At 42.6% G+C, this 25,102-nt stretch overlaps 1 protein-coding gene across 1 annotated transcript in view; it reads right to left on the bottom strand.

Annotated features, from left to right (window-relative positions):
* FNIP2 (folliculin interacting protein 2) overlaps positions 1–25,102 on the bottom strand; it is a 146,247-nt gene that overhangs the window by 47,409 nt on the left and 73,736 nt on the right. Inside the window, 8 exon segments of the mRNA XM_043970382.1 lie at positions 2,662–2,831; positions 2,980–3,126; positions 6,316–6,404; positions 6,710–6,911; positions 13,373–13,502; positions 20,511–20,582; positions 21,994–22,083; positions 22,270–22,370. Coding sequence (XP_043826317.1) covers positions 2,662–2,831; positions 2,980–3,126; positions 6,316–6,404; positions 6,710–6,911; positions 13,373–13,502; positions 20,511–20,582; positions 21,994–22,083; positions 22,270–22,370 — 1,001 coding nt within the window.

Here is a 25,102-nt window from a genome sequence, read left to right as displayed (position 1 = left end):
GCAGAGCAGTGAAAATGAGACAGAGGAGCTGGAGTGAAGGAGAAAAAGCATTTGAGAAAGTTGGAGAGGACTGAAGGTGAACTGGTCCAAGCAAGGTGTGGCTCCAGGCCAAAGAGGCAATGGCCCTTCTTATATTAAAAGCAGTCAGGTCGTATAACTTTGCATTTTTTTGCCCTTATCTCTTACATTTGTTTTTATAAATAAACCCTGCTTTGATTATTTAATTAAAAGAGGCATTTGCTTATCAATTTGGGAGAAGCAGTTGTGGGGGAAATTTTAAAAGGCCCTAACAGACTGGCTTAGGCAATTAATAGCAGTCAGATAGCCAGGGAGTCAAAAGTCCACAGATTAGGCCCAGTAGTAAAAATATTTTTACATTTAAATGGCGACCTCTGCAGGATTTACAGCCCAATTATCATTTTTCTAAAGTTATAAATTTTCATATAAGTACAGTTATATAATTTTTCAGATTAGAAATAGTTAAAACAATTTTTTTACACCTCTGTAGAAGAGGCAGGGGTTGGAGACAGGGACTGGACCTATGATTTCACTGGCTTAAAGAGCTCCTGCTTCATGAGGACACTCCTCTCACTCAAGCTGAACAGCAATTTTTCTGCACCTTATTGGGGAGACTTGAACACAGGTCCTTCTGGCCCCCAGAACCAGATCTCTTTTTCCACCATGCTATACTGTCTCTCTGAACTTGTTACCTGAAAATATGCCATGCCGGATAAAAGCCATGGCGATCAGAGAAAGCCACATAAGCCACCCTAGTATGCCCTCGGGTACTGTCTGTGTCTTCTTTGTTCCTCAAGGGCAGGGACTAGACTGAAAAAAACCACATTACCTTTCATGAAGGGGGGGAGGGGTCAATTTAGTCAGACAAAGCAATTACATATGCTAGTCAGGTAAACTGCTCTTTGCAACATGGTCATGAACACCCCCAAATGCCCTCGTTTCCTATACCAGGCCATGATCCTCTCCTAGTACTATACCTCTGCAGAAAATGGGTACCTGGCTGGGTCAGGAGCCATCAGGGGCCTTATTACCATAGAAAACACAGCATGTAAACAATCTAGGATGATGGGAGCAGTAACCATTTCTATAGTATCTACTATGTCCCGGGCACTGTGTCAAGTGCTTTACAATTATTATCTCATTTGATCCACAAAACAACACTAGGAGGTATGTACTATTATTTTCTCCATTTTACGGATGAGGAAATTGAGGCACATAGAGGTTGAGTGACTTGCCCAGGGTCACCTAGCTAGCATCTGAAGCAGGAATTGAATGCAGGTCTTCCTGAGTCCAGGTCCAGCACTCTATCCCTGGTACCACCTATCCAGTCTCATAGCATTAAGATTTTAAGCTCATGGATAGGTAACTCCACTTTGACTTTGTTTAGCACCTAAAGAATTCGTGAGAGTAATGAAAACTCAGTGAAAACCACTACTGACTAAAAAAAAAAAATCAATTTTACAAATGAAATTCATGCTCCTTAAATTCAGCTACTTTTAGATTGGAGATTCATTCGAGATCCCAAAGAATACACTGGCACGTTTCCTTCAACTCTTGCACACTGAATGGCCTCCTTCATCCTTCTCCAGCAAGTGTGCCACTGTGACAAGGATTCTCCATTCTCAGAAGGAGGGGTCACTGGCCTTCGCTCAATAGGCCTTGTGGTTGTGTTGCATCACCCATCCTCTCATTAATCCTCCCTCAAGATCAATGGCACACACTTTTCAGACAACTGGTGAGAACTTGGGATACAGTCACTGTATGGCCATGGAACAGAGAGGTTTTGGGTACAGCATTATGTGGTCTGCACAGGAATCAAACCTGGCTTCTGGTCTCACTAGCCCTGTGTTTGGCTAAGTGAGCTAAGAACCCAAGGCTACCATATACTAACCCTTCCCTTCCCCCCAACACAGAATAGGGGATGGGGATAGGAGCTCATTTTTCCCCAAACCTGCATAAAAGGGTAGAGCATATATACCTACAGATTTAGATCTCACTTTTCCCAATAAGGGAACATATAATGAGGTAGAACAGCAGTTCTCAAAATGTGGTCTGGGGACCCTTAGGAGTCCCTGAGACCTTTTCAGGGAGTCTTTGTGGTCCAAAGTATTTTTATAAGACATTTCAATTTCTAATGTGGTAAATTTAAGTTGTTATAAAAAACATTAACAAAAGCTCTTCAGGGGAGTCCACAATACTTTTTTTAGGGTCTAAAGGGGTCCTGAGAACAAAAAGCTTTAAAACCAATGAAGTAGAATATTCCTTATTTTCAGGGAAGCAGCATGAGGTAAAGGACAGAGAAACAGACAACTTCATAAAGACCTGAATTGTTCATAGGATAAAATAAGATAATATATGTAGAATGCTTTGTAAATCTTAGTGTGCTCTGTAAAAAGTCCTATTGTTACTTGGGGAGCAAAGGAACAGGGGGTTTGTACTTTGAAGACCTCCTCCACCGATCAGCAACTCCTCTGGAGTGTCTCCTACTAGAGCTGTCTGGGGCACTGAAAGGTCAAGTGACTTGCCCACAGTCACAAAGCCCATGTATGTCAGAGGCAGGACTCTGGTTTCCCATCGTGCAAAATATTCATTCAGATCTACACATTCTAAGGGTCTCTCCAGAGACCAGAATCAGCTACTAACCCAGCTGTGCCCAGAGAGGGTTGTAGGGGTGTGTTTTGGCCAGCATGTTCACAGACTGTGAAGTACGCTTCTCAGAAAAGGCTTTGATTGGAGGATGATCGACAGGCATCACAGTTGGCACCCACGCCAGGTGGTAAGTTAATACTGCAGTGAGTAATGCAGCAAAAAACCTAGAGGAGAAACAAAATTACAACCAAGATGATCAATGCTAGGCCAGGATACCACAGCAGGAACCAATACAAGTGCCTGTGCACATGCTTCTGTGCACCAAGGGACTGGCATGCTTTGGGATGTAAGGCCGGGAAGGGGGAAGCGTACTGATTCTTGTTGATCTGTTCAATTAGAAGTGTAAACTCCTTGAGAAAGCGCTGGCAGAGCTGCGTTCTTTCCAATGTGCTGGACATCATAGTGAGCCACACGGGTTCGGTGATCCTCGGAACAGAGTACAAGTTCCAGATAGTCCCTCTGCAGATGAGATGGGGAAGAGAGAAAGAAATACAAGGCAGACAGCTCTGGTTAAGCTTGGTGAGTAACAACATCTGGTAGGGGAATTGCCCTGAAAAGGCGCCAAGTGCTTTAGGAGCCATTTAAAAAACTGCCTTTAGCTTTACAGTGTGCCGTATTCGATAAATAAGGAGATCCTGGTGGAGAATGTAAGGTATTCACCAAATGAAACAGGGCCCAGGGCCCCGGGGAAAGGCAGCCCACGTGCTCCTCTAGGCTAAAACACCCTTTCAGCTTACAGAAGCACGCGAACATTTCTCTTCACTCCCCCTTTTTTGTCTAAGAACTCAAAAAAGACATGATCATCAAACTCTAGAGCTAGAAGGGACTCCCCCTCCTCCTCCTCCTCCTCCCCCTCCTCCTCCTCCTCCTCCCCCTCCCCCTCCTCCTCCTCCTCTTCTACCACCACCACCCCTCCCCCTCTCCAGATCTAAGATTCTGTCAGGGTAGGAAAGTCCTTGTCTAAAAACCTCCCTCCTCAGAAGACTGGGCACTCCGTATGTCAGAGTTAGGACTTGAATGGAGTCTTTCTCATCGGAAGCCTTGTAACCAAGACTTCTATAAATTATCTTCCTCAACACTTTTCCATTTAAGAAAACCAAACCCTAGAGAGTCTGAATGACTTTCCCCACAACACACAATTAAAGGCAAAGGTGGCACTTGCACTCAGGTACCCAGCTCAGCAAAACACTGGTGTGTTTCTAAATGTAAAACAATCAACCAGAAGTCCTGCCAGGCCCACAAGATTTCCTCTAGCTATCTATTCAAAAAATACACGTCCGGGGCAGCGGAGGTGGGATGGAGGACAGAGACCCTCCGACACGGAGTTCAAATCTGGCCCATTATTATTATTATCATGGCTGGCATTGATACAGCACTTTACAAATATTATCTCATTAGATTCTCAAAACAACCCTGGGGGATAAGGTTTATTATTATCCCTATATCATAGATGAGGAAACTGAGGCAAACGGAGGTCAAGTGACTTGCCTAGGGGTCAATATTTGTGAAGCACTTTGCACATTTTAAAGCATTATATAAATGCTAGCTATCGTCATCATTATTAAATGTGGTGACCATAATACAACTCTGCCTTGCTTAAATTTTTTTAATAGATTGCAAGATTACAGATTTTTAGAGCTATAGGGGACCATAGAAGCATCAACTCATTTTACACAGATGAGGAACCTGAAATCCAGAGAAGTTAAGTGATTTATCCAGAGTCACATGGCTAGTAAGTATCTAGGGCAGGATATGAACTGAGGTCTTTCAGACCCTTGTCTATTGCCCTAGTAACTTATAAAGTGAGAGTCATTCATGACCAAGTGGAATGGGATTACTTTGCTCAGACAGGGATCCCCATTCCAGTAATGTTTATGTCATCACATTTTCTAAGTGATAAGTTTTTAAAAATGGAAACAGATGTGGCTGTGGCCGCAGGGTCATTTCCTGGTTCTGGGATTTCAGATTTTTGGCTCCTGAATCACATTTTCATACAACTATGGGTCAGGATCACAAGTTTGAGCAATATAACAGTCTCGATTCCGGAGACACCTTTGGGTAACCAACCTAAACAAAACATTAAAAATTTTTTTTAAAGTCCTTATCAGCTAAGATCCTCATTGTTTTCAGAAAGTATGATTTCACAGTAGCTCTCAAATACGTAACCAGAGAATCATGTAAAATCATGAGCTTTGCCAGGGATTACTGTCATGCAATACTCTCTCCTATCGCATCTGATCATTTCCAGAACAACTGGCTGGTCAATGAACAGGCCCCACATGTTACCAGGATCTCCTAAATTGAGCCATTTCACTCCATTTAAGCATTCCTAAACCCAAGGTGTTCCAGTCTCATGTCTGCAAAATCTCCTAGAACATCCTAAGAGAGCGGCTCATTCCACAGCCACTGAGTAAAGAATCAAGTGCATTAGCTCCCAGCTAGGGTAAGATGGGTATCCCAGTCCCCAGTGGGAAACTGGCTACACAGAAGAGCACTACAATGCCAACTCAGCCACAGAGGAAAGAACCCAGGCACCACTTCTTTCCACAAGAGGGTTATCTTTCTACCCACAGGCTGGCATGCCATTTGGATAAAAGAAAACAGCATGTGCAAGTGGAGCCTGCGCAGTACTAAGGTGGCACCTCTAGCAAGTCATTTGACTGTTCTGGTCTTTCATTTCCTCACCCATTAGATGAAAAAGGGGGCCTAGGATATCCCTAAGATCTTTCCCCAGCTCTAAATCTAGGATTCCACGGTTTTATGAATTTTCAGAGCATCAAAGTGATCGCTCAGGAGTTCAGTGACAAGCATACAGGAGGTGCTTAGTAAATGTTACGTCCATGAGCGCACATGACACACGTGGTAGAATGGAGATTTGAACCCAGGTCCTCTTACTCCAAACCCAGCATTCTTTCCTCTGTACCATATTGCTTGATTGTATATGTGTGTGTATACATACATGCATATATTGCACGCACATGAGATTTTTTTTTAAAAAACCCATCTTAAGTTGCCTCTTTGCTAGTGGTAAGGAATACTTTGTACTAGAGACTCTGTACCTTGTTCCTGAACTGCTAAGCATTGACCTACAAACTGTACAACCCCCTCCCCACTCCTGTCTTACTTCTCTTGGCTACTTTCTCCTTCAAGCAGACAGGCTGGGACAGAATACGGGATCTGAGGTAAGAACACTTGAGTTCAAGTTCTGCCTCAGACAAGAATTGTATCTCCCTTAGCTTCTCTTCCTTCATCTTCACCGACCCCCCCCCCCCCCGGGCAATGAGGGTTAAGTGACTTGCCCAGGGTCACACAGCTAATAAGTGTCAAGTGTCTGAGGCCGAATTTGAACTCAGATCCTTCTGAATCCAGTCGGTGCTTTATCCACTGCGCCACCTAGCTGCCCTTCATCTTTAAAAAGGGATTTTTTTTCCCCTTTAGCTGAAGGGATTGAGCCATACACATGCAATGCAAGAAAGTTCATCAAGTGTTTTATAATTATATACAAGTGCTCCATAAACTTTAAAGCTCTTTACAAATTTTATGTATTCATTATATCTTCATTATTCGTTATCTCTATAGCCTATGGACCCAGTGCTCACTAGCAGCCTCCAGGACCTGGGTTGTGTTTTCCCCTTTCCAGAAGCTCACCTGAACTCTCCCAGAGCTTCCATCAGATGGCTGATATAAAACTGTACTCTGTGACTTGATTCAGCTATCTTCCGGCAAGAGATCATGGCCTTATTGAAAAAGAGAGCAGGCAAAATTACTTCCCAGAGAAGACATTCCTTTAGAACTCATCACCCAGCTTTACTAACAAGGGTCAATCTTTTGATCAATTTCAACCACAACAACACTGACATCAAGGAACCAAATAGCCCTCTCCGAGGGAGATCCACCTTTTCCTCTCTAACCACCCCCCAATACCCAGCAGGTCCCCCAAGGGCTGCTCCGATTCCCATCCCAAAGGTTTCCACTGGAAAGGAGCAAACAAGGCTCAGTACTATTGCTTTTCCATCTCATCCATCAGACTAGGATGTGGTACCTTTTCAATTGCACTCTTCAGCCTGTTCATGTGGGATTCAAAGAGAGGGAAGTGAGAGAAAAAGAAATCCTGGAAGTTCTTCTGTGCCTCTTCTTTTTCAGACAGGGAGAAGATGATGCTGATGGCGATTTTCTTCCTTCGAACTATGGAGGGGTTAGAACTACAGGTCTCATCAGCCAAACTAAAAGTCTCCTCAGTTGACCTGTGCATGGGAAAAACGGCTTTGTTAAATTGTCAGGTGTTAAATCACACTAGATTGGCTAATACTTCAACCCCAGTGAATTATCCCAGAGACAGATCAAGAATCAGGAGATGCTAAGCCAAGAAGCTCATATTTTGACTTTGAAAACATGCAGAGTCCCTAAACTACTCACATCCTTTGAGGCAGTGGTCTCACTACTGGGTAAATACCCAAAGGAGATCAATGACAGAAAAGCAACTTTTTGTGGTAGCAAAAAAATGAAACAAACTGTGGTTTATAAATACAATGGAAGATACTGCTGTGCTTTTAAAAAAACAATAAATGAGGAATCATTTATTAAAGCATGGGAAGATCTGTATGAATTGATGTAAAGGAAGCAGAAAAAGTAAGAGTAATTACACATCATAATGTAAACCAAAATAACACTGGAAGAAGCCAAATGTTAATTACAATGATCCATCTCATCCCTGAAGAACAAATGAAACAGAAGCTCCAGAGTACCCTCCAGTGCTGAATCTAGGCACAGGGAGAGACAGTCGCTATCATAGATGGTTCTGCTTCACTGTTTTGTTGTCTGTTTGTACTGTTGGGGGTAGAGGGGAGATTCTGTGTGAGGGAGATGAGAAGATGTCACACTGTGCTATAAAAATGAGACATCAGGACATTTTTTTTAAAGTCATAGTTTGGGAGTTGCTAGGTGGGACAGTGGATAAAGCACCAACCGTGGATTCAGGAGGACCCAAGTTCAAATCCGGCCTCAGACATTTGACACTTACTAGCTGTGAGTCCCTGGGCAAGACACTTAACCCTCATTGACCGCCCGCCCCCCCCACCCCCCCACCCCCCCAAAGTCACAGTTTGAAGCCAGAGCTCAATCTCTCACTAACTGATCATGTTTTCTCTACTTTTAAAATCTCCCTTTCTGAAAAACTAGAAGAGCAGCATTAGGCTTTTCCAGGAACAAGATCACTAAGAATGCTCATTTTTTTAAAAAGCCTACAAGCCACCTGGTATGTGCTTAGTCCTTTTTGGGTAACCTCACTATTAAATAGTCTGATATAGGCAGCTCAGTAGAGTAGTGGGTAGAGTGCTCAACTTGGAGTCAGGAAGACTTGAGTTCAAATCAGACTAGCTATGTTACTAGGGTGAATACACAACTTCTCTGGGGGTCAGTTTTCTCATCTGAAAAGTCAAGAGGGTAGACTGCATGGCCTCCAAGGTCCCCTCCAGCTTTAAATCTATAATCCTATGAGCCTAAAAGTTGTTTTGGAGAGAGGTATAAAGCATCTATTCCCTCGAAACTCCTATTCTTTCTGCCCCTTTTGTCTATCCATACCTATAACTGGAATTAAGTAGTTAGGGATAAGAGCTGCAAAGGGCTACTTTATTTGTCATCACAAATGGGCATCGTCCCAACAGATGCCATCAGAACCACCAGGTGGAATTGTGGCTGCACTTTGATTCAATCACCTTGGTCGAGTTCAGTATTAAGAACCTAACAGGAAGCCCTCTCTTCTATTACCACAAAATCTTGGAAATCTAAACAGACTCTGAGAGTAAGTAAGCTCTGACACCCCTCACTGCCCTCCTGCCTCTCTCCAGACCCTGTCTGGGAGGAATGCTATCGCACTAATACTACTAATGCTCTTGGAAAGGTGTGCCAACCTTCTGTTCTCTAGTTCAGCTCAATGACTCTGTAACTTCCCAAACAACAGCGTCCTTCCCTGGCCACCACTCCCCTCTATGTATGCAATGGAAGGACTGATTCACTTTTACATGGGTATACCAGTCTTGAAGCTAAGGGTGTGGCCTATAATAAATTCTTCCTGAATGAAGGAAAAGATTAATAGTCATCTCTAGCATTTCCCTACCACCTCCAGGAGCACACTAAACTACTCTCCTGGGCATTTTAAAGGTCTTCCCTAACTCAGGTCCACAGATCTATGCTCTTCATACACAGCTCCCCACTTCATATCTCCACGCCAAGCTGGGAGTGCACTGCTGCCTCGACTTGGCCTCCCAGGACTCAGCTCAAGTTCCACCTTGGGCACAAGGTCTTTTTGGATGGCTCTCCTTGCACTGATTTGGTGCTCTTGAATACATGCACTTCTCAAAAAGAATACCAACTCCCTGAGGGCAGTGACTGTCTTGGCGTCCTCAACACCTAGTGCAGTCCCTGACTCAAACACACAAGTATACTCTCACTGACTTAACTTCTCTGGGTCTCAGGTTCCACATCAGCAGAATAAAGAGGCTGAACTTGACGACTTCTAAGTCTGAACCCTAAGTCTTCTGTTCCTATGATCTCTTAGCAGAGAACTACAAAAGGGCAAGAATGAAGATTGGAGGTTAATTAGGCATGGTGGAATTAGGCATAAACTATAGTGTTTTTATAAACTCCTAGTGTTTTGGTTTTTTAAAACCTTAATACAAATATCTCCCAAAGTTTTGCAAATATAATTATTTTTATAAATGCTTAAAGTATGGAGTTCATCATTTTCTAGCCTCAGAGGGACATAAAGTTAAGTTACTGGCTCTACTTTCAAAGGGATCCCTAAGTGAGATAAGACTGCACCAGACATTCCTTACAAAGTTTCTAGGAAGCAATTACAAATTCTGTGCACTGCAACATAAAAGGCACGTGCCTGGCTTTCTAGGAGAAGATACTGGAACTTACAGTGGGGCCCAACAAGCCTGTTCTGAATGAATCATTTCAAGAAGACCCTCCCTTCCAGAGCATGCCACTCAGTTCATCCATTCCAGTCAGGGCATCCCTTCTCGGATTGGCCACCTAGCCTTCTTCCTCTCCCCATGGGCCCAGAACAGGTTTCATTTTACCTTCCAGCATTTTGGTTCTATATAAGAAACATTTCCAAATCCAATCTGTACCTTCGTATTTCAAAACAATCCAATCTAAAAAGCAGGCATTAAGCAAGGTAAAACGGAGCCCTCTGACTCCTGTCCTAAGCTCACCCTTTCCTTTGACCTCTCTTTCAGGAAATCTTAAGCACCATATTTCTGGAATCAATTTTATTTTATTGATGCTCTTTAAAAATCACTGTCACTTTTCAAAGGCTCTCAGCAAAGACCCTTCCCAGGTAACAAATAACATTTCATCTAACTCAAATGCAAACTGTCATTAACAAGCCAAAAAGATTCCTCATGAAAGCAAACACATGCTTTCTTCAAAGTTCCTTCTCAAATCAGTCAGTCTGTCCATTAGATCTCTGGCCCCAGTTCTGTCAAAGGAGAAAGTGCGCCATCTATTGGGAAGCTGTGAGGATGCCAGGTTTGCCTGAATCACACAGTGCTATACAAGCATTTATCAAACACCTGTGCCAGAGCATGTGCAACTGGACTTCAGTGCATAGACCTAAACTATCCTCATAATCGTGATCCATTAGCCTGGAGGTATCATGGTGATAGTCTAAATACAGGTGTACCTTTTTAGAGGACTGCATGCATGTCTATGTTCTCCACTGGGAAGGAGGATGTTGGACATGCATAGTGGAAACTACTCTGGCCTGGCAATCAAGAAATTTTGGTTCTAGTCCCAACTCTGACACTCACTAGCTATATGGTTTTGTGTAAGACTCAAACTCCTTGGGGCTGTTTCCTCATCTGTAGAAGGATATACTAGGTGACTTATGATCTTTGCTAATGGCACACGTTTCTTTGACCTCACTTTATCCTCAGAAACCATCCAGGGGCATAGGACACTTTACAAATGACGCAAGTGAAATGGAAAAGGGTCGAAGGACTTGTCTAGGAGCAAACAGCGAGTTGGTGACTGAGCTGAAGCTGGGTTTCATTTGCTGGCCCAGAGCTCTTTCCAGAATAAACATTCTGAACAAGTGACAAATAACTCATGCTAAAAATGTACATATTCAAGACTCTGGGTGCTTCCTTCACTTCAATAAACACATTAAACACTACGGACTTAATGTAAAAATACAACATGCCAGCAGAAACAGTTTCAGAGGACCTAATACAAGAGAAAGAACTGAGTGGAACTAGATATATAATGATAAAAACATGTTACAGAAAAACAAATTTGGAAGACTTTGGAATTCTCATGAAGGCGATGTGAAACCCTATTTTCCAAGGACCAAAGTGAGCAGGCTCCTTGCCTCCTACCAGAGAGGTGGTGGACTTAAAATGCAGAGTGAGACATGCAGTTTGGACTGAGCAACGTGGGAATGTGCTTTGCTGCACTGTGCTTATTCGTTCATCAGGATTTTTATTTATTTGTTTGTTCTTTGGGAGGCAGGGGGAAGAGGTGAGAAGGAAAAATAAGGCTTGCAAAAATAAGTAATAAATACAAATGTTTTTTAAAATACCTGGTAGGCACTGGGATGACAAAAACAAAAAAGAAGCCATCTGGCCCCTCAGAGGGTTTACATTCTAGTGGAGGAGATGAAATGAGAATATTTCACAAATCAGTCAGTCCAAAGTACAGAGAAGACAAAACAGAGTCATTTCAACAGGGGAAAAACATCCTCCTTCCCAGTGGAGAGAATTAGAAAGGGTGCAGAGTAGGATGGGCTCAGAAGGAAGTGTGGTCAGTGCCATCAGACAGCCCGAGAGGAAGCGAGCACAGAGAAGTGAAAGCCGAATCCACGGCCAGGCCCGCAGGGCCCTCTAAAAGCGGGTTTGTGCTGGCCGAGGAGCTCCACTACCAGAGGCTCACATAGAGGATGAATCTGAAGTTGAGTGAGGCCTTTAGGATCCCTGGACAAACCTCAGTGTGTGACCAGGGCCACGGTGTCCTCATCTGTAAGACTGAAAGGCTCCTGCCAACTCTAAGATTCTGTGACTCTACGTGCTCAAACTCAGACCACAGCATTCACAGGTTTTCTACACACAATGTTAGGGAGGCAGTTTAACTCCCAGAGGACTCAGAATGCAATCAGAGTATAAAGTTGGGGACAAGGAACTTTCCCCCAATTCTATCATAATGTGCAAATAAATCTCTAATCAGTTTGAGAGGATTATAGGGAGACCCATGGATAAAATATACTGACTCCACACAGCAAACATTCCATGACTGATTGGATGAGAGAATCAGTCACATTCCTTGGCCCTACACATAAAACAGTAAGTCATTCACCAGCTCATAATTTTAGGGAGGCAGAGGTCTTTGCCCAGAATGGGCCAGGCCAGGCAGCAAGGGGGAGCGGAAGAGGGTTGATCTTCATAACCCTGGGAAGTAGGCACCATAATTATTCCCATTTTTACAGACAAGGAAACTAAGGCTGAAAGAGGTTAAATGACTTGCCGAGGTTCACACAGCTACTGAGTGTCTGAAGTGAAATTTGAACTCAGGTCTTCCTCACTCCAAGTACAGTACTCCTGTCTAACACCCCACAGTGTTGCCTCTACTTTAGGTTCAAGGCCATTCTTCCCATGAACACCACATGTATTTGTGGGAGAGTGCACATCAGGCTTTTATACCAACTGTTTTTACTATACCATCTTAGTAATGCCTTTTCGAAAATCTAATGAAGTCTATTGGTTAACTTCCCACACATCTCCACTTTGAAATCTATTCTTCATGGTCCAGCTCAAACAGTACCTTCTTCATGAAGCCTTCTCTCATTACCCCCCCCCCCCAAACATGTATAAACATGAATGTAGAATCACTCTATCATCTGCATGTCACACTTGGAACATACTATCTAGAATGGCTCCTTGTCACACTGCCTCCCAGGCCCTTACTAGATGGTGAGCTCCTTGGAGGAAAAGACTGCCTTGTTTCTATTCATCTCTATAGAAGGGCCCAACAGACCGTCCTGCACATAGCTGGTGTCCAAGATGTCTTTGATGAAATGCATTTCATGTAGCACTCAATACAGTGAGAGGGCCACAGACCTAGTGGCAAAATAATGCTACACCAAGCCAACTGCTGAAATCATAAAGGAAGTGAAAATGAAGGAAAACATGCCTGTAATATAAGCCTCTGAGGAACCGTGAAGGACAGGACAACAGGCAGGACATCTGCCTCTGTTTAGACTCATGCTCACTCTCATCCCATTTGATCTGAACCTCACTTTGGAGCAGAAAACTAAGTCTAAAGCAAGGAGCGCCTATAACTTTCAGAAGCCACCCAAGGCTTTGGCACCACAAGCCAGGAGACACTCATCTGATCTCCCCTATGAGCCGTAGCTCTGGAAAGACGCCCCATTCAAGTCTATGTGTGCTCGTTTTGAGTTAATGCTGCCTCTTCTGTAATGGCTACCCAGCATGTGACTGCCACACTAAGATTCTCCCGTGTTCCCAGATTCCCCCGCCTGATGCCTGACTGTTTCAAGAGAGACTCTGACTGCAAATCTAGAGACTCGGCCTAGAGCTCCACCAGTTAGACCTCTCTTTTCCCATTATCAGCCGAGCTCCCCTGGAGAGGAAACATGGCGCCTTCCACCCCAGCCCATTTTTACCCACACCTGTCCCCTGCCACTCACCACCTGGGGACAATGCCATTCTCCAAACTGGTCGTTTGGCTCCGAAGCCAGCGGCGCTGGTAACTGCTGGAAGAAGAGGAAGAGGAGCTTGGAGACGGGTAGGGTGTGATCAGCAGGCTGCTCAGGGAAGCTGGCAGAAGGGAAAATGGCACAAAGAACCGAATGATTCAGAGACATTCTTCAGTGTGAATGAGCTCCCAATAAAATGATTGCCAAAGAAATGAGTTTCCAGAGTTCTACCACTCACATCCAGCAGGTGGCAGCAAGAGTTACGGTTGGTGGGTTGTTTCTTAAGTCTGCAGCTAAAACTTTCAAAAGCGGGTCTGCATTGGCCACGGCTGGAAGTGAAGGGGCTATCACAGGTCTGTCCCACTCTGATCTGCTCCATTTCCCCAGGGCTTGTTCCCTTGTCCCTGGGGGCTCAGCCCAGCTTAGCCTGCTGCCCCATCATGCCCAGCAACATACTGAAATTTAGGAGGAAACTCCAGAAATACAAGAGGTGTCACAAGCACCAAGTATCCAAACCCTCTCTCTCTCTGTAGAAGCAACATTCCAAACTCCCTCAGGTGGCCCTCAGATTCACCCAGTGGACTACCTGCTGGTTGTGTGTGGGGCAGCCCCGGGCCAGAGCTCAGAGTGGTTATCACATGCTGGCACATGGCTTCGCCAAAGCCAGCTTTGACTTAAGGTCACTGGGTTTGGAGCTGAAAGGGACCTTTTGTTGTTGTTGTTCAATTCTGCCAACTCTTTTTCCGTGTGCAGGGGTTCAACATTTCCTTCTCCAGCAGATTAAGGCAAACAGAGGTTAAGTGACTTGCCCAGGGTCACACAGCTAGTAAGTGTCTGAGGCCAACTCTGAATTCAAATCTTCCTGACTCCAATTCAGTCCTTCATTTTACAGATGAGGAGACCTATGTCAAGAAAGGTTAAGTGATTCATCACTGGATCACACAACCGTACCGAACAGAGGCTGGGTTTGAACCTAAAATCTCTGACTACAAATTTGGGGCAGTTTCCCTGCACCACAGCTGCCTTCTTCCTTTTTAGAGTAGTTTTACTTTTTACTTAACCTCTCTCTCTCTCTCTCTCTAATGCCAAGGAACATGTCATCCTTCAGACAGAAAGGCCACTTTTATGAGAACATGATTCTGTATCTTTGCTCACAGGCTAGCAAGGCAGGCACTGTATAAATGGTGCTCTAATGGAATGACTTCTCAACTGCAAGTCAGGACTTCTGGTTTCTAGTTTTGATTCTGTCACTAAGTAGCTAGCTATCACTTTAAGTAAGTAGCACAAGCCATTTAACCAGGGAGGGATACAAGAGGAAAGATGGCCACTGCAATTTCCTCATCTATAAAATTAAAGGGGTGGATTAGATTTTCTCTATAGGGCCCTTCTACACTGAGTTTATGATTCCTCCCTTTTGGTAACCAAGCCTGAAATGTCAATGGACAGAAGCATCTGTTTCTTGCCCTAGATTAGAAACAAAAGTGTGGTGCCTTGTTTGCTCCAAAGACTTCTTGTCAAGCCCAATTTAAGAGAACAGTTCTTCTTGGCCCTATGACCCTAAGATCCATAAAAGAAATGTTTTGAGCTTCAGTTTTGAGCCTCAGCTCTGCTGTTTTTAGTATATAATACATATCCCAGACTACCTGCCCATCTTTTCAATCTGATTTCATGATTCCCCCTCCCCCCTCAATAAATTCTCCAACCCAGTCTAACTGGTGGCCTAGTTATTAACCCCAAAATAACATTCCATTTCTACCTCCATGCATTTGCATGGGGGCTATGCCCCACATGCCCTTTCCCAACAGCTCCTGATAGAATCTCTGCCTTACAGCTCAGGAGCAACCTCCTCCTAAGGAAGGCTATTTATTCCCAAGTTTCCCAGGGCTACACCAAACCACCAAGGTGTTAACTTTATGAAAGGAGACAAAATTATTTCTAAAATGAGTTGCTATTGTTTAGTTTTTACTTCTTTGTGTCCATATTTCACTCCAGTATAATGCTTTCTGAATGGTCTCCATGTTTTGTTTTTGTCTTTTAAGCCCCAACACCTAGCACAATTCCTAGCAGGTTGGAGGCTCCAATACGTACTTACTTAATGGAACTGAAGGCAAGTTTTTTCTTAATGTGTGGTTGTTCACAATATCTAACTGTAGTTTAGCAGTGTGAACACTTTGTAGTATTAAAAAATAATCCAATAAGCTCTACAATCAAGAATAGAAGTTAGAGATCTTCAGGAACCCAGAAGTATAAAGCATAGCCAGTGCCTTAGAACTGGAGGTTCTTTCAAGCCCTCTTTCAGGGGCAATATCTACCTTTGAATCAGAGGAGCCACTAACTACAGCTGGGATAAAGTCAGCTGTTGTTGAGAATCTAAGTTCATTTCTAGTTAGAAGAACAGGAAAAACGCAATCTTTTTCTCCCATAGACTGAAAGTGACTTTCCCAGACACCACTTCTTTTTTTTCCTAGTTTAGTCAGGAGCAGTAATTCCCTCTTCCACGTCCTTGATTCCAGGGCAGCAGCCAAGCAGAGGGGGCAGGGTCTTCCTTCCTCTTTTCTAATGCTGCTTCTGTGCTTTTTTCCCCTATCCTCTCGCCACTCTTCTTTGGAGTACTCTGTACCACCTTTTCCCCAGCCTATCCAAATCTACCAGATTTGCCATGCCCCAATTTTAGGTAAACCACAATGAGGGCTGTGTTTGGTTCAGATCCCCAGATATCAACTGTAGTTAGCTGGATTAAAGAGAGTAGCAAGTGTTATCTATCTATATACATACACATATATGTGTATACACACACACACACACACACACACACACACGTGCCAAAGCCAGCTCTGATACTCAGCAGCAGTGATATAAAGCCAAATGAGATCTCTGAGTCTCAGTTCCACCTCCTGTAACCTGGAGGCAATGATGCTTAATACATACACCTCAAAGGGCTTTGATGGGGATCAAACAATTCGATTTTGGCTTTGTTACCTTTGTAGGAATGGACCACCTCCTAGTGTTTACTTGGGGAGTAACTTGGGGAAAAACAAAAATGATACTCAAAACTAAACAAAAATGCCTGCTGACTTGGGTCTCTTCAGAATCATTCCTTCTAGATGCATGTGCATCCACTTGCTTAAATGAAATTTAAACAGAGTTTTGAAGCTTACAACAAAATTTAAATAGATCTTAAGATTTCTTCCAAAAACAAAAATAACCCCACTAAGATTGGCGGATGAGGGCAGCATCCTCGAATACCAAATATTCCCAGGGAACAGTCAATTCCGGAAGGAGGTAAAAAGGAAAAACTGCATTCTGGGAAAGCAGGAGGCCACTTTTTCATCTCTGCCACCTTCTGATGGTTCAGAAGTCTGAGACTGTACCTTGTGCTTGTATTGCAAGCTGTCCTTGCCTCAATTCTCACCATGCCTCTCCCCAGATTTTCACAAATGGTATGTTCAGTCTTTGCTCAGCACTGCTCTCAAACCTGCTTCTCAAACCCCACTAATCACCTTCTGATGATCCATTGAGAATTCACTGATGCTGTTGGTAACTTCACAATCGGCTCCAGCTTGGCACCTTAACTTGCTTGCTTCTCAAGGGGGCAAGAAAAACTGGTTCTAGCTGTAGCCTCAAGTCTGAAACCTGATGACCAAATCCAAGTCCTGGCTTCTATAACCTGAGCTAAGGCTAAATCAGTTTTCTCAAAACACATCCTTAACTGAATAGCCACCCAGAGAAATTGAGTCTGTTTCTCCCCACACCTCCTATTTTCTTTTTTGGCTTCTTCAGCTTTGCCCAAGGCAAATGGATCACTCCTGCAAACTGCAGACAACTCCCAGCCCCTTTAGTGGGACTGCTCTTCTTTCTTTTCAGGGAGCTGGAAAGACCTTACAAATTCAGTTCTTCCTAACTACTAGGTCTCAGTTGATCCATAACCCCCAACCCTGGGACCAAACCAGGACCAAACCCAACACCAGCCCTGGCCTTGCTAGCTCTTAGATGAAAAGGCTTTTGCTTCTGGGAGTTGAGCTCCTGGTATAGTTGACTCTTTCCCACTTAGATGCATTGTTTCAATATACAAGTGAACTTCTGAGTTGTGTTTCATGCAACATCATCATTTGCTCACAATACTGACAAGTGTCCTTACTCTCTGGAGTGGGCCCTGTCCCTGAACTCATAGAATCTTAATGTTAACAAAGAAGGGTCCACAGAGATCACCTAGTTCAGCCTCCTATCATCCTGTGAAAGAGTCACCTCTTAAAACAACTCAGAACAAAAGCCTCCACTTGAATACTTCCAGCAATGGGGAATTTTTCCCTTCATGTGGCAGCCCATTCTTCTTTAAGACAATTCTGTTGTTTTTTTTTTGAAAAGTGTTCCTTAAATGGAAGCCAATTCTGCCTCCTCTAATTTCCACCTACTTGTCCTCATTCTGCTCTCAGAAACTATGCGCAGTCTAGTCCCTTGGCTGTGTGGCAGTCTGCTTTGGTAGCTCTCAGTTCTACCCTAAGCCTTTTTTGAGTCACCTATTTCTCTAATCAGTTCACACAGGCCAAGGTATTGGGACTCCCTGACTCTCATCCTGAGGAATCTGAGCTTGTTAATGGCTTCCCTCAATGATGACACACAGAACTGAATCCAATAATGCCAGGTGTATCTGACCACGACAGAGAACTGAGTACTTTCTTCTTCTCTCTTTTTAACCAAGCTTCCTAGAATTTATAGTCAGCTCATATTTCTGGAAAAGAGACTCAAAGTTTAAATGACTAAGCTGCACTATTTCCCTCATAAACAATCTTACAATTTAGGGTAAACTTCCTGAACAACAGTCACAAGCCTCATCCTTAAATCATGTATGAATGATGCTTGTGTATCAAGATCCCGTGACACTATCACAGAATCACTGGTTTGGAGATGACAGCAACACCTATTGCATCCACCTTCCCATTTTATGTCGGAGAACACTGAGACCCAGAAGTTGAGTGACTTGCCTAAAGTCACCCAGTCATGTGAAAGAGGGTATTTGAACCTAGGCCCGTTGCTATTCTCCCACAATGCCAGATTGCAAGTCAGGGGGCATGGTTTGATAATATAATATCTTTTTTTAAAATTTTTTATAATATCTTTTGGGGGGGGCATAGTTTGAATAATGGCTCTTATTACCTGTGTGACCACGGGTAAGTTACTCCACCTCTAGTTTTCAGTTTTTTCATCTGTAAAATGGGGGACCTCATTGAGTTGTTGTTAGGGAAGCATTTTGTAGGCCTCAACATGCTAAAGAAATGTGAACTGCGTAAGCTGCTAAACAGCATTCTGCAATATGAATGAACCAACTAAACTGGGTAATTTGGTATCAAATCATGACAAAATGCCATTTAGTTTTACTTTAAAAGATTTCTTGAAAGATTGTGCTGAATCCAGGCAAGGGCTGTAAGGGTTAGTAAAGAGCCAGCAAAACCCTGGGAGAGAACTCATGGGGGCTGGGCTAAGCATGACCAGAGCTCGAGGGCCAGAGCTGAGAGGACAGGAAGTGGACTAACAGGACAAGCCCTGGGATCACGCTGCCTCCTGAAAATAACAACACAGGCATCAAGGCAGAACAGCCAAGTATGAACTGCCAGACATCAAGGAACATCTGCGTGTCACAGAGTTCTTTGAGACCTCAGACAGTGCAAACATCTCTTTTTAATGAAACCAGGGAAAAGAAGACACAGAAGTTAAGCAAGACACCAGAGGCCTGGCATTCTAGCGACCCAGCTTCTCTGAGTGGGAGCCAGCTCCCACAATTCAAAGTGGAACCACCAATAAACACATACTTGATTCCACTAGCACTGCAAATTCTTCCTTCACTGTAGAGATGAGGCATTCAAAGGCAGATTAACAGCTTGAATTGAATTTGGGGACTTTATGATCATAATGATTATGTAATTTTTTTTTTAAAGAAAGCTTAAAATCAGAGGAGAAAAAGGGAATCTTGGAGAGAATTTTAGAACAATGTGTCTCCAAGAAGAGGGTAAGAGCCTAACCCTATGGCCATCATCTTATAGTTTGTAAACCCAGCATTCAGCAGACACTTCTGGTTCTCTGAACAGGCTTTTCTCATGGAAAGAGATTACTTACTGTCAATGATTAAATTCGTTTTTGGGGAAAGTCTAAATCTGTCTCATGGGAGGCAACCTAGATCAGTTTTCCCCAGGATACTATCACTTCTCCATAAGCTGAATGCTGATGGTCTACACCTACAGCACCAGGAAACTAAGTCTCCCAATACGCACCCCAGCCACTTTGCTTTGGGCACTAGACATTATGCCTTGGATAACATAACTGCAGAACTCCAGGCCTGGGGCCCCCCGATGTCCTAATTAGTGAGTGCCTGCCATCAAATGGGATAATAGTTCTAAAACACTTAGCACAGTGCCTGGCAGAGAGGAGGCACTTACTAAGTTCTCTTCCCTTTCCCTTCCCTCACATGGCCTATGATGTCAGACTGGCTCTGGTCCTGCTTTACATTAGTCCCTAGTTCATCTTCTAACTAGCCACCTTGCCACCTACTTCCTAGTTCTGGAGCCATCATCAAACCAATACAGTACTGCCATCAATATTGGAAGAGGTTTGTCAATATCCTGATAGCGCAATAACTTTCCAAGCCAAAACACCCCTCCTTGGGGGCCTCTTCCCTAACTTGTTAGCATTAGGGTTAAGGTTAGGGGTAGGGGTAGGGTTGCCCCTCCCTATTAGGATGTAAGCTCCTTGCAGGCAGAACCTGGTTTTACTTTTTCTGTTAGAATCCCAGAATTTTAGCACAGTTAGTCCTTAATAACTGTTTTTTTCATCCATTCATTCACACGGACAGGTGACAGCAACCTGGAAGGCCTTCTTAATCACCAATCTACCTCTTTCAGCTCCCAGAGCTATACTTAACAGGAAAGCAGCTTGGAACAGTGAAAAGAACAGAAGACTACGCTTACTAAACATGTGGAGCCAAGCAAATCATTTAACCTCTCTGTCTCAGTTTTCTCATCTATTTTTTAAAATTAAAGAAAACAACATTATTATAGCCTACTGCAAGGAACCATGAGGAAAGCAGGTTGTAACAGAACATTATTATTAACAAACCAACGAAGGAAAATGCATGTACCTGATCGAGCAATGCCGCTGTCCCTGTCTTCATTCTGGCCTCTGCTAGGCATATCGACAGGAGTGCTGTGCGCTAAGACAAAAGCAAAGGAGAAATATGTCACCAGGATCCCTTCACGCACCTTGGCCAGCTCCAAAGGCAAGATGGCTTTTGGAATACCTAGAATGATGTTGAAGTGTCAGGAAGACTTAGTGCCGCCCGTAAACTAGAAGGATATAACAAGGATGGCCACTGGCAGATAAAATCAGCAACATGAAAAGAATGATCACCCTGTGAGCAAAAGAAGACAGTGTGCAGCACAGCTCCCCGGACCCAAATCAGCTCCCCTTTGGTTCCAAACTCATTTTCTCCCAGGCAGACATATTTAGATGTTGTTATCATTGTCCCTACAAGCAGGCAGCTGTACTTTCTAAATGCTTCCAAATAATTTTCACTATTTCAATAGCCACTATAGAGAAACAAAAGGAAAACAAAAAGAGGAGGGGGAAAACAATCTCCGAACTTAAGAAAAAAGCATTCCTCCATTTCTGTCTCTCTTTCATTATGGGATGATTTGGGAGATGAAGTTCACCTTCTCGGAACACCTTATGTCAATAATTCCATTGAATACAAGAAGAAAGCAGCACAGATGTGCCACTAACAACTCTGACAGTGTGCCACAAGGCCAAAGACCCTATCTGAAGACTATACATTCTTCAAAATATATTTACATTCACAAATTTTAAAAGTCTATCATCAAGCAAGCCACACTCAAAGGAGGTAAGAGGAGGGCACCCATTCATCAGGGTAGTGAGCAGACTTTTCCTTGTCAAGTGGCATGTTGAAATGAACACCCATTCCAAAGAGGGCAGCCCTCAAGACGCTAGCAACAAAAGCCCCCTCCAGCTAGGCATCATGACGAGAGGTATTGCAGTGATGCCACTTCCACATCCCAAATTAGTAGAAGTATTTAAAGTTCCTATTTCACCTACCAGTCAAGGCCACAGTCATTCTCCCTGGGAAGAAACTACGTATTCACATCAGCTCTATCTAAATAGCTACTGGAAAACTTTTAAGGTGGTCAAGAAAAGAGAAAGAGGAGACTCTCATGCTCTTATTAGAAATGATTTGGGTGGGAAATCTATATTAAATGAGAAAGCAGGTGACTAATGAATAGAAGATACAGCAGCAAACATAACAGCTCATATAGCAGAAGAAGAAACTCAGGGAAATCAGAAAATATAATCCTCTTAGAAACACTAAGGGCTCATTTCTGTTCAAAACCAGCTAATTCTGGGGAATTAGCTGAGAAATACACAATAAAAATTCACTGATGGTGGAATTTTGAAAATATCTTATACTTAGCTGAATTCAAAACCAAATCCTGCCACCCTGAGAGCCCTTTGGGTTGCTAGAAAGGCTTTACAAGGAGATTCGTGGCTAAGAACAGCCACAGGGTTTAGTAAATGTGTGGGTCATACCGAACTCAGCATTCCACACAAACCTGCAAAGAAAGAAGCGCTCCGGGTGAGCCGGAGAGGTCCTCCTTCAGCCAACCCTTGCAGCAGCTTGCTGCTGCAAACCTGGAGCATACCTGGAGACAGAACACATGGAACGGGCGAACAGAAAACATCAAAAAATAATCACGAGTTAAAGACAGAGTAGAAATAAAAATGAAACAAAAACCCAACGCAAACCAAAAAAGAAATTGAATACAACACACACACCCAGGACACATCAGTAATCAGAATTGTTTTTTTGTTGTTGCTGTGGTTTTTACCTAGGTTACTTCCAGCACGACAGGGACCCAAACTATTTTGATTTGAGCTCAATTTTCCCAAATTAGGATCTTGGTTGATGTATTCAAAGCTGTCTTGCAAGCTAAAAAACAAAGAGGAAAAAATAGAGAGAAAGCAGAAAAATGTCAAGAGAAATGTCTAGGATGAAAATGAAATCGTTTCTAACACTTTAAAAAAAAGTCAAGCAAATCACTAATATCAATTCAATTTAGTGCTTCAATTCACTAAACATTTATTACTGACTCTATGCAGAGTATTCTGGTGGCTGCTTGCTATTACTAATTAAAAATCCCTGTCTATAAACAACTCAAGTCTCACCTCTACCAAATGAAAACAAAGATGACTGTTTTTTAAAGGATTATTTAGGGTACAATAAACAGTCTGCTTTAAAAATTAAACAACAGCTACCATTTCCCCATCACACTATGGGAGGAGTGAATGCCAACTTTGGTTTTGGAAGCTTATCTTATGGTACAAATTTCCATGAGAATTTTTATATCCTTCAATCCTTTGATTAGATGTGTGTGATAACAGGCTCCAGTGGTGCTGAATGCAAACCATCCTTGTTTGCGCATCCTCTGTGACTCTTGTGTGTCCACCCTCATGATGGAAGCTTTCCTTTAGATCTCTTGACAGAAAATGGATACCAAGAGAGCATGTGTGGACCAACAATTAGTGATCGCTTCCTTCCTCTGTGTAACAGGTCCATTTCATTTGCTGGCCAGATTTTTCTCTGATAATAGCCTTTATCTTACCTCTCCTTCATAATTCTTAGTTGGCAATATGGGTAATATATTGCACCCTCCTCCCAATCAAACAAGTATTTTTATTAAGTGCCTATTATGTGCCCTTTGGGTGACCCATTAAAATTACCCAATGGAGTTTTCTGAACTCATCAAAACAAAATTCTTTGTAATCCTGTCTTGGCTCCCTCTTAAAATGGGACTAATAATAACACCTACCTCCTATGGCTGTTATGAGGTTAAAATGAGATATTTGTAAAGCACTTTACAAACCTCAAAGTACTGCATGAATCCTAGCTTTTACCTCTTCATTTTTAGCAATGGATGTTAAGGCAGGAGCTGCAACCATCTTCATGAGACTGTATGCTCAAGTTCATCATGAGGCATACAAGGTTATATGGTCAAATGTCTTGGAAATTTCTACACGGGCTCTTTTTTTTTTGTCTTTTTAAATAATAAACCCAGTTGCTCTATTCATATCTACAAAGAGAAGCCACTAACTCTCCTATTTAGTTGTGCTTTCTTCATTTTCTCTGGCTTTGTTTGTAAAGAATTATCACCATAGATGGCTTAGTGCCAACTTATTAGTTGTTGGACTACTTAAAAAAAAAAAGACAGAGTACTGACAGCAAAGAACTGGGGTGCTTTTCTATCTTTAGGATGCTGAGGCAAAAAGTTTTGCCACCTAATGGATGACTCTCAGGTGCCCTTAGTGCCAAAATAACTTACAGTTTCAAAAAATGTTGGAATCTAGACCTTAGAGAGAAATGTATGGGGAGCAAATGCCTCAAATGTATTTGTTAATTATCAGGTTGTCTAGAATAGTATCACAAAAAGAGATTTAAAATCATTTTAACCAAAAACTGAAAACACAAGACTATTATATTTTTACAAATCAGGTCAAGAGTCAAATTAGCCTCAGAAGTTCAGCTAAAAATATTAAATTACCATAAATAACTAAGGACTGGTAGAACAAACGATTAAAGTACATAAAAACAGCAAGTCTTACATAAGTTTAAATACTCATACTGGGTTAAAGCTACTTGCCATTCATCAAAAGTTAAATATTCATATACACTAAGGATTAGTTTATTTTACTGTTTCAACTCTAAAAGGCAACTGATTCTCAATTGTGAACAGTTCCAAATTAGAAAAAGATATCTAGGATGATTGTTAAGAGGTTTTCCAGCTTTACAGTATGCAACAGGAAAAAAATATTCATCCTGCTATGGAGACTACGCCGGGAGGAACAACACTTAGTTAAAAATAAAAACTTTTTCTGTGTTTCAAGATATCCTCCATGGCATGACTTCAAACTTGCTTCCTATTAATTTAATTCAGCCATATCTCATTTCACACAGGGCACCTTTTCTCCGACATCATTCAAGCTTAAACAATTTATGAAATAAGATAGGATTTAGAATCTCCAAGTTAGGAAGGAATCATACTGGGGATTTATAATGTTCCTACTAAGAAGCATAATCAGGAAGAATGAAAGGGAAAAAAAAGAATTCCAATAGCTCTTTTGAGAAAAGATCCTTGCTGAAACCACACAATGTGCTAATGTCAATAAGCATCAGAAAGCAATAAGGCTTCTGCCCAACTTTGTTTTTTTTACCTTAAAACAACAACAACAACAACAACAAAAAACACAGGGTTGGCCAAACCGATCCTATCTGGTGGCTTTGATAAACTTTTTAAAGGAACAGACTGTATATGAAAGGGAAAGGGGAAATACCACCCTTACAAGGGGCAGCCAGGTACAGGGGGAAAGCTGGACTAAGGATAAAAAGACCTGATTCTGATACTTAGAAGTTTGGTGACTTTGTATAAGGTTTGGTTTCTTCATCTGTATAATGGAAATATTATTACTTACTCCTTGGAAAGGTGCTAGGAGGATCAAACAAGGTAATACCAGTGAGTACTTTGAAAACTGTAGGGCACCACATGAGTGTAAGGAGGTTATTATTATTATTATTATTATTATTTAGGAACACACATTCAAGAACATCCAGAGCTGGCAGAAACGGCTTTCATGAAGAAGACCATGGTACCAAAGAGGACACAGCAC

This window comes from Dromiciops gliroides, chromosome 6, assembly GCF_019393635.1.
Source record: "Dromiciops gliroides isolate mDroGli1 chromosome 6, mDroGli1.pri, whole genome shotgun sequence".
Lineage (NCBI taxonomy): Eukaryota > Metazoa > Chordata > Mammalia > Microbiotheria > Microbiotheriidae > Dromiciops > Dromiciops gliroides.
The sequence above is the reverse complement of the archived record's forward strand: the minus strand, read 5'-3'. Positions and strand labels throughout refer to the sequence as shown.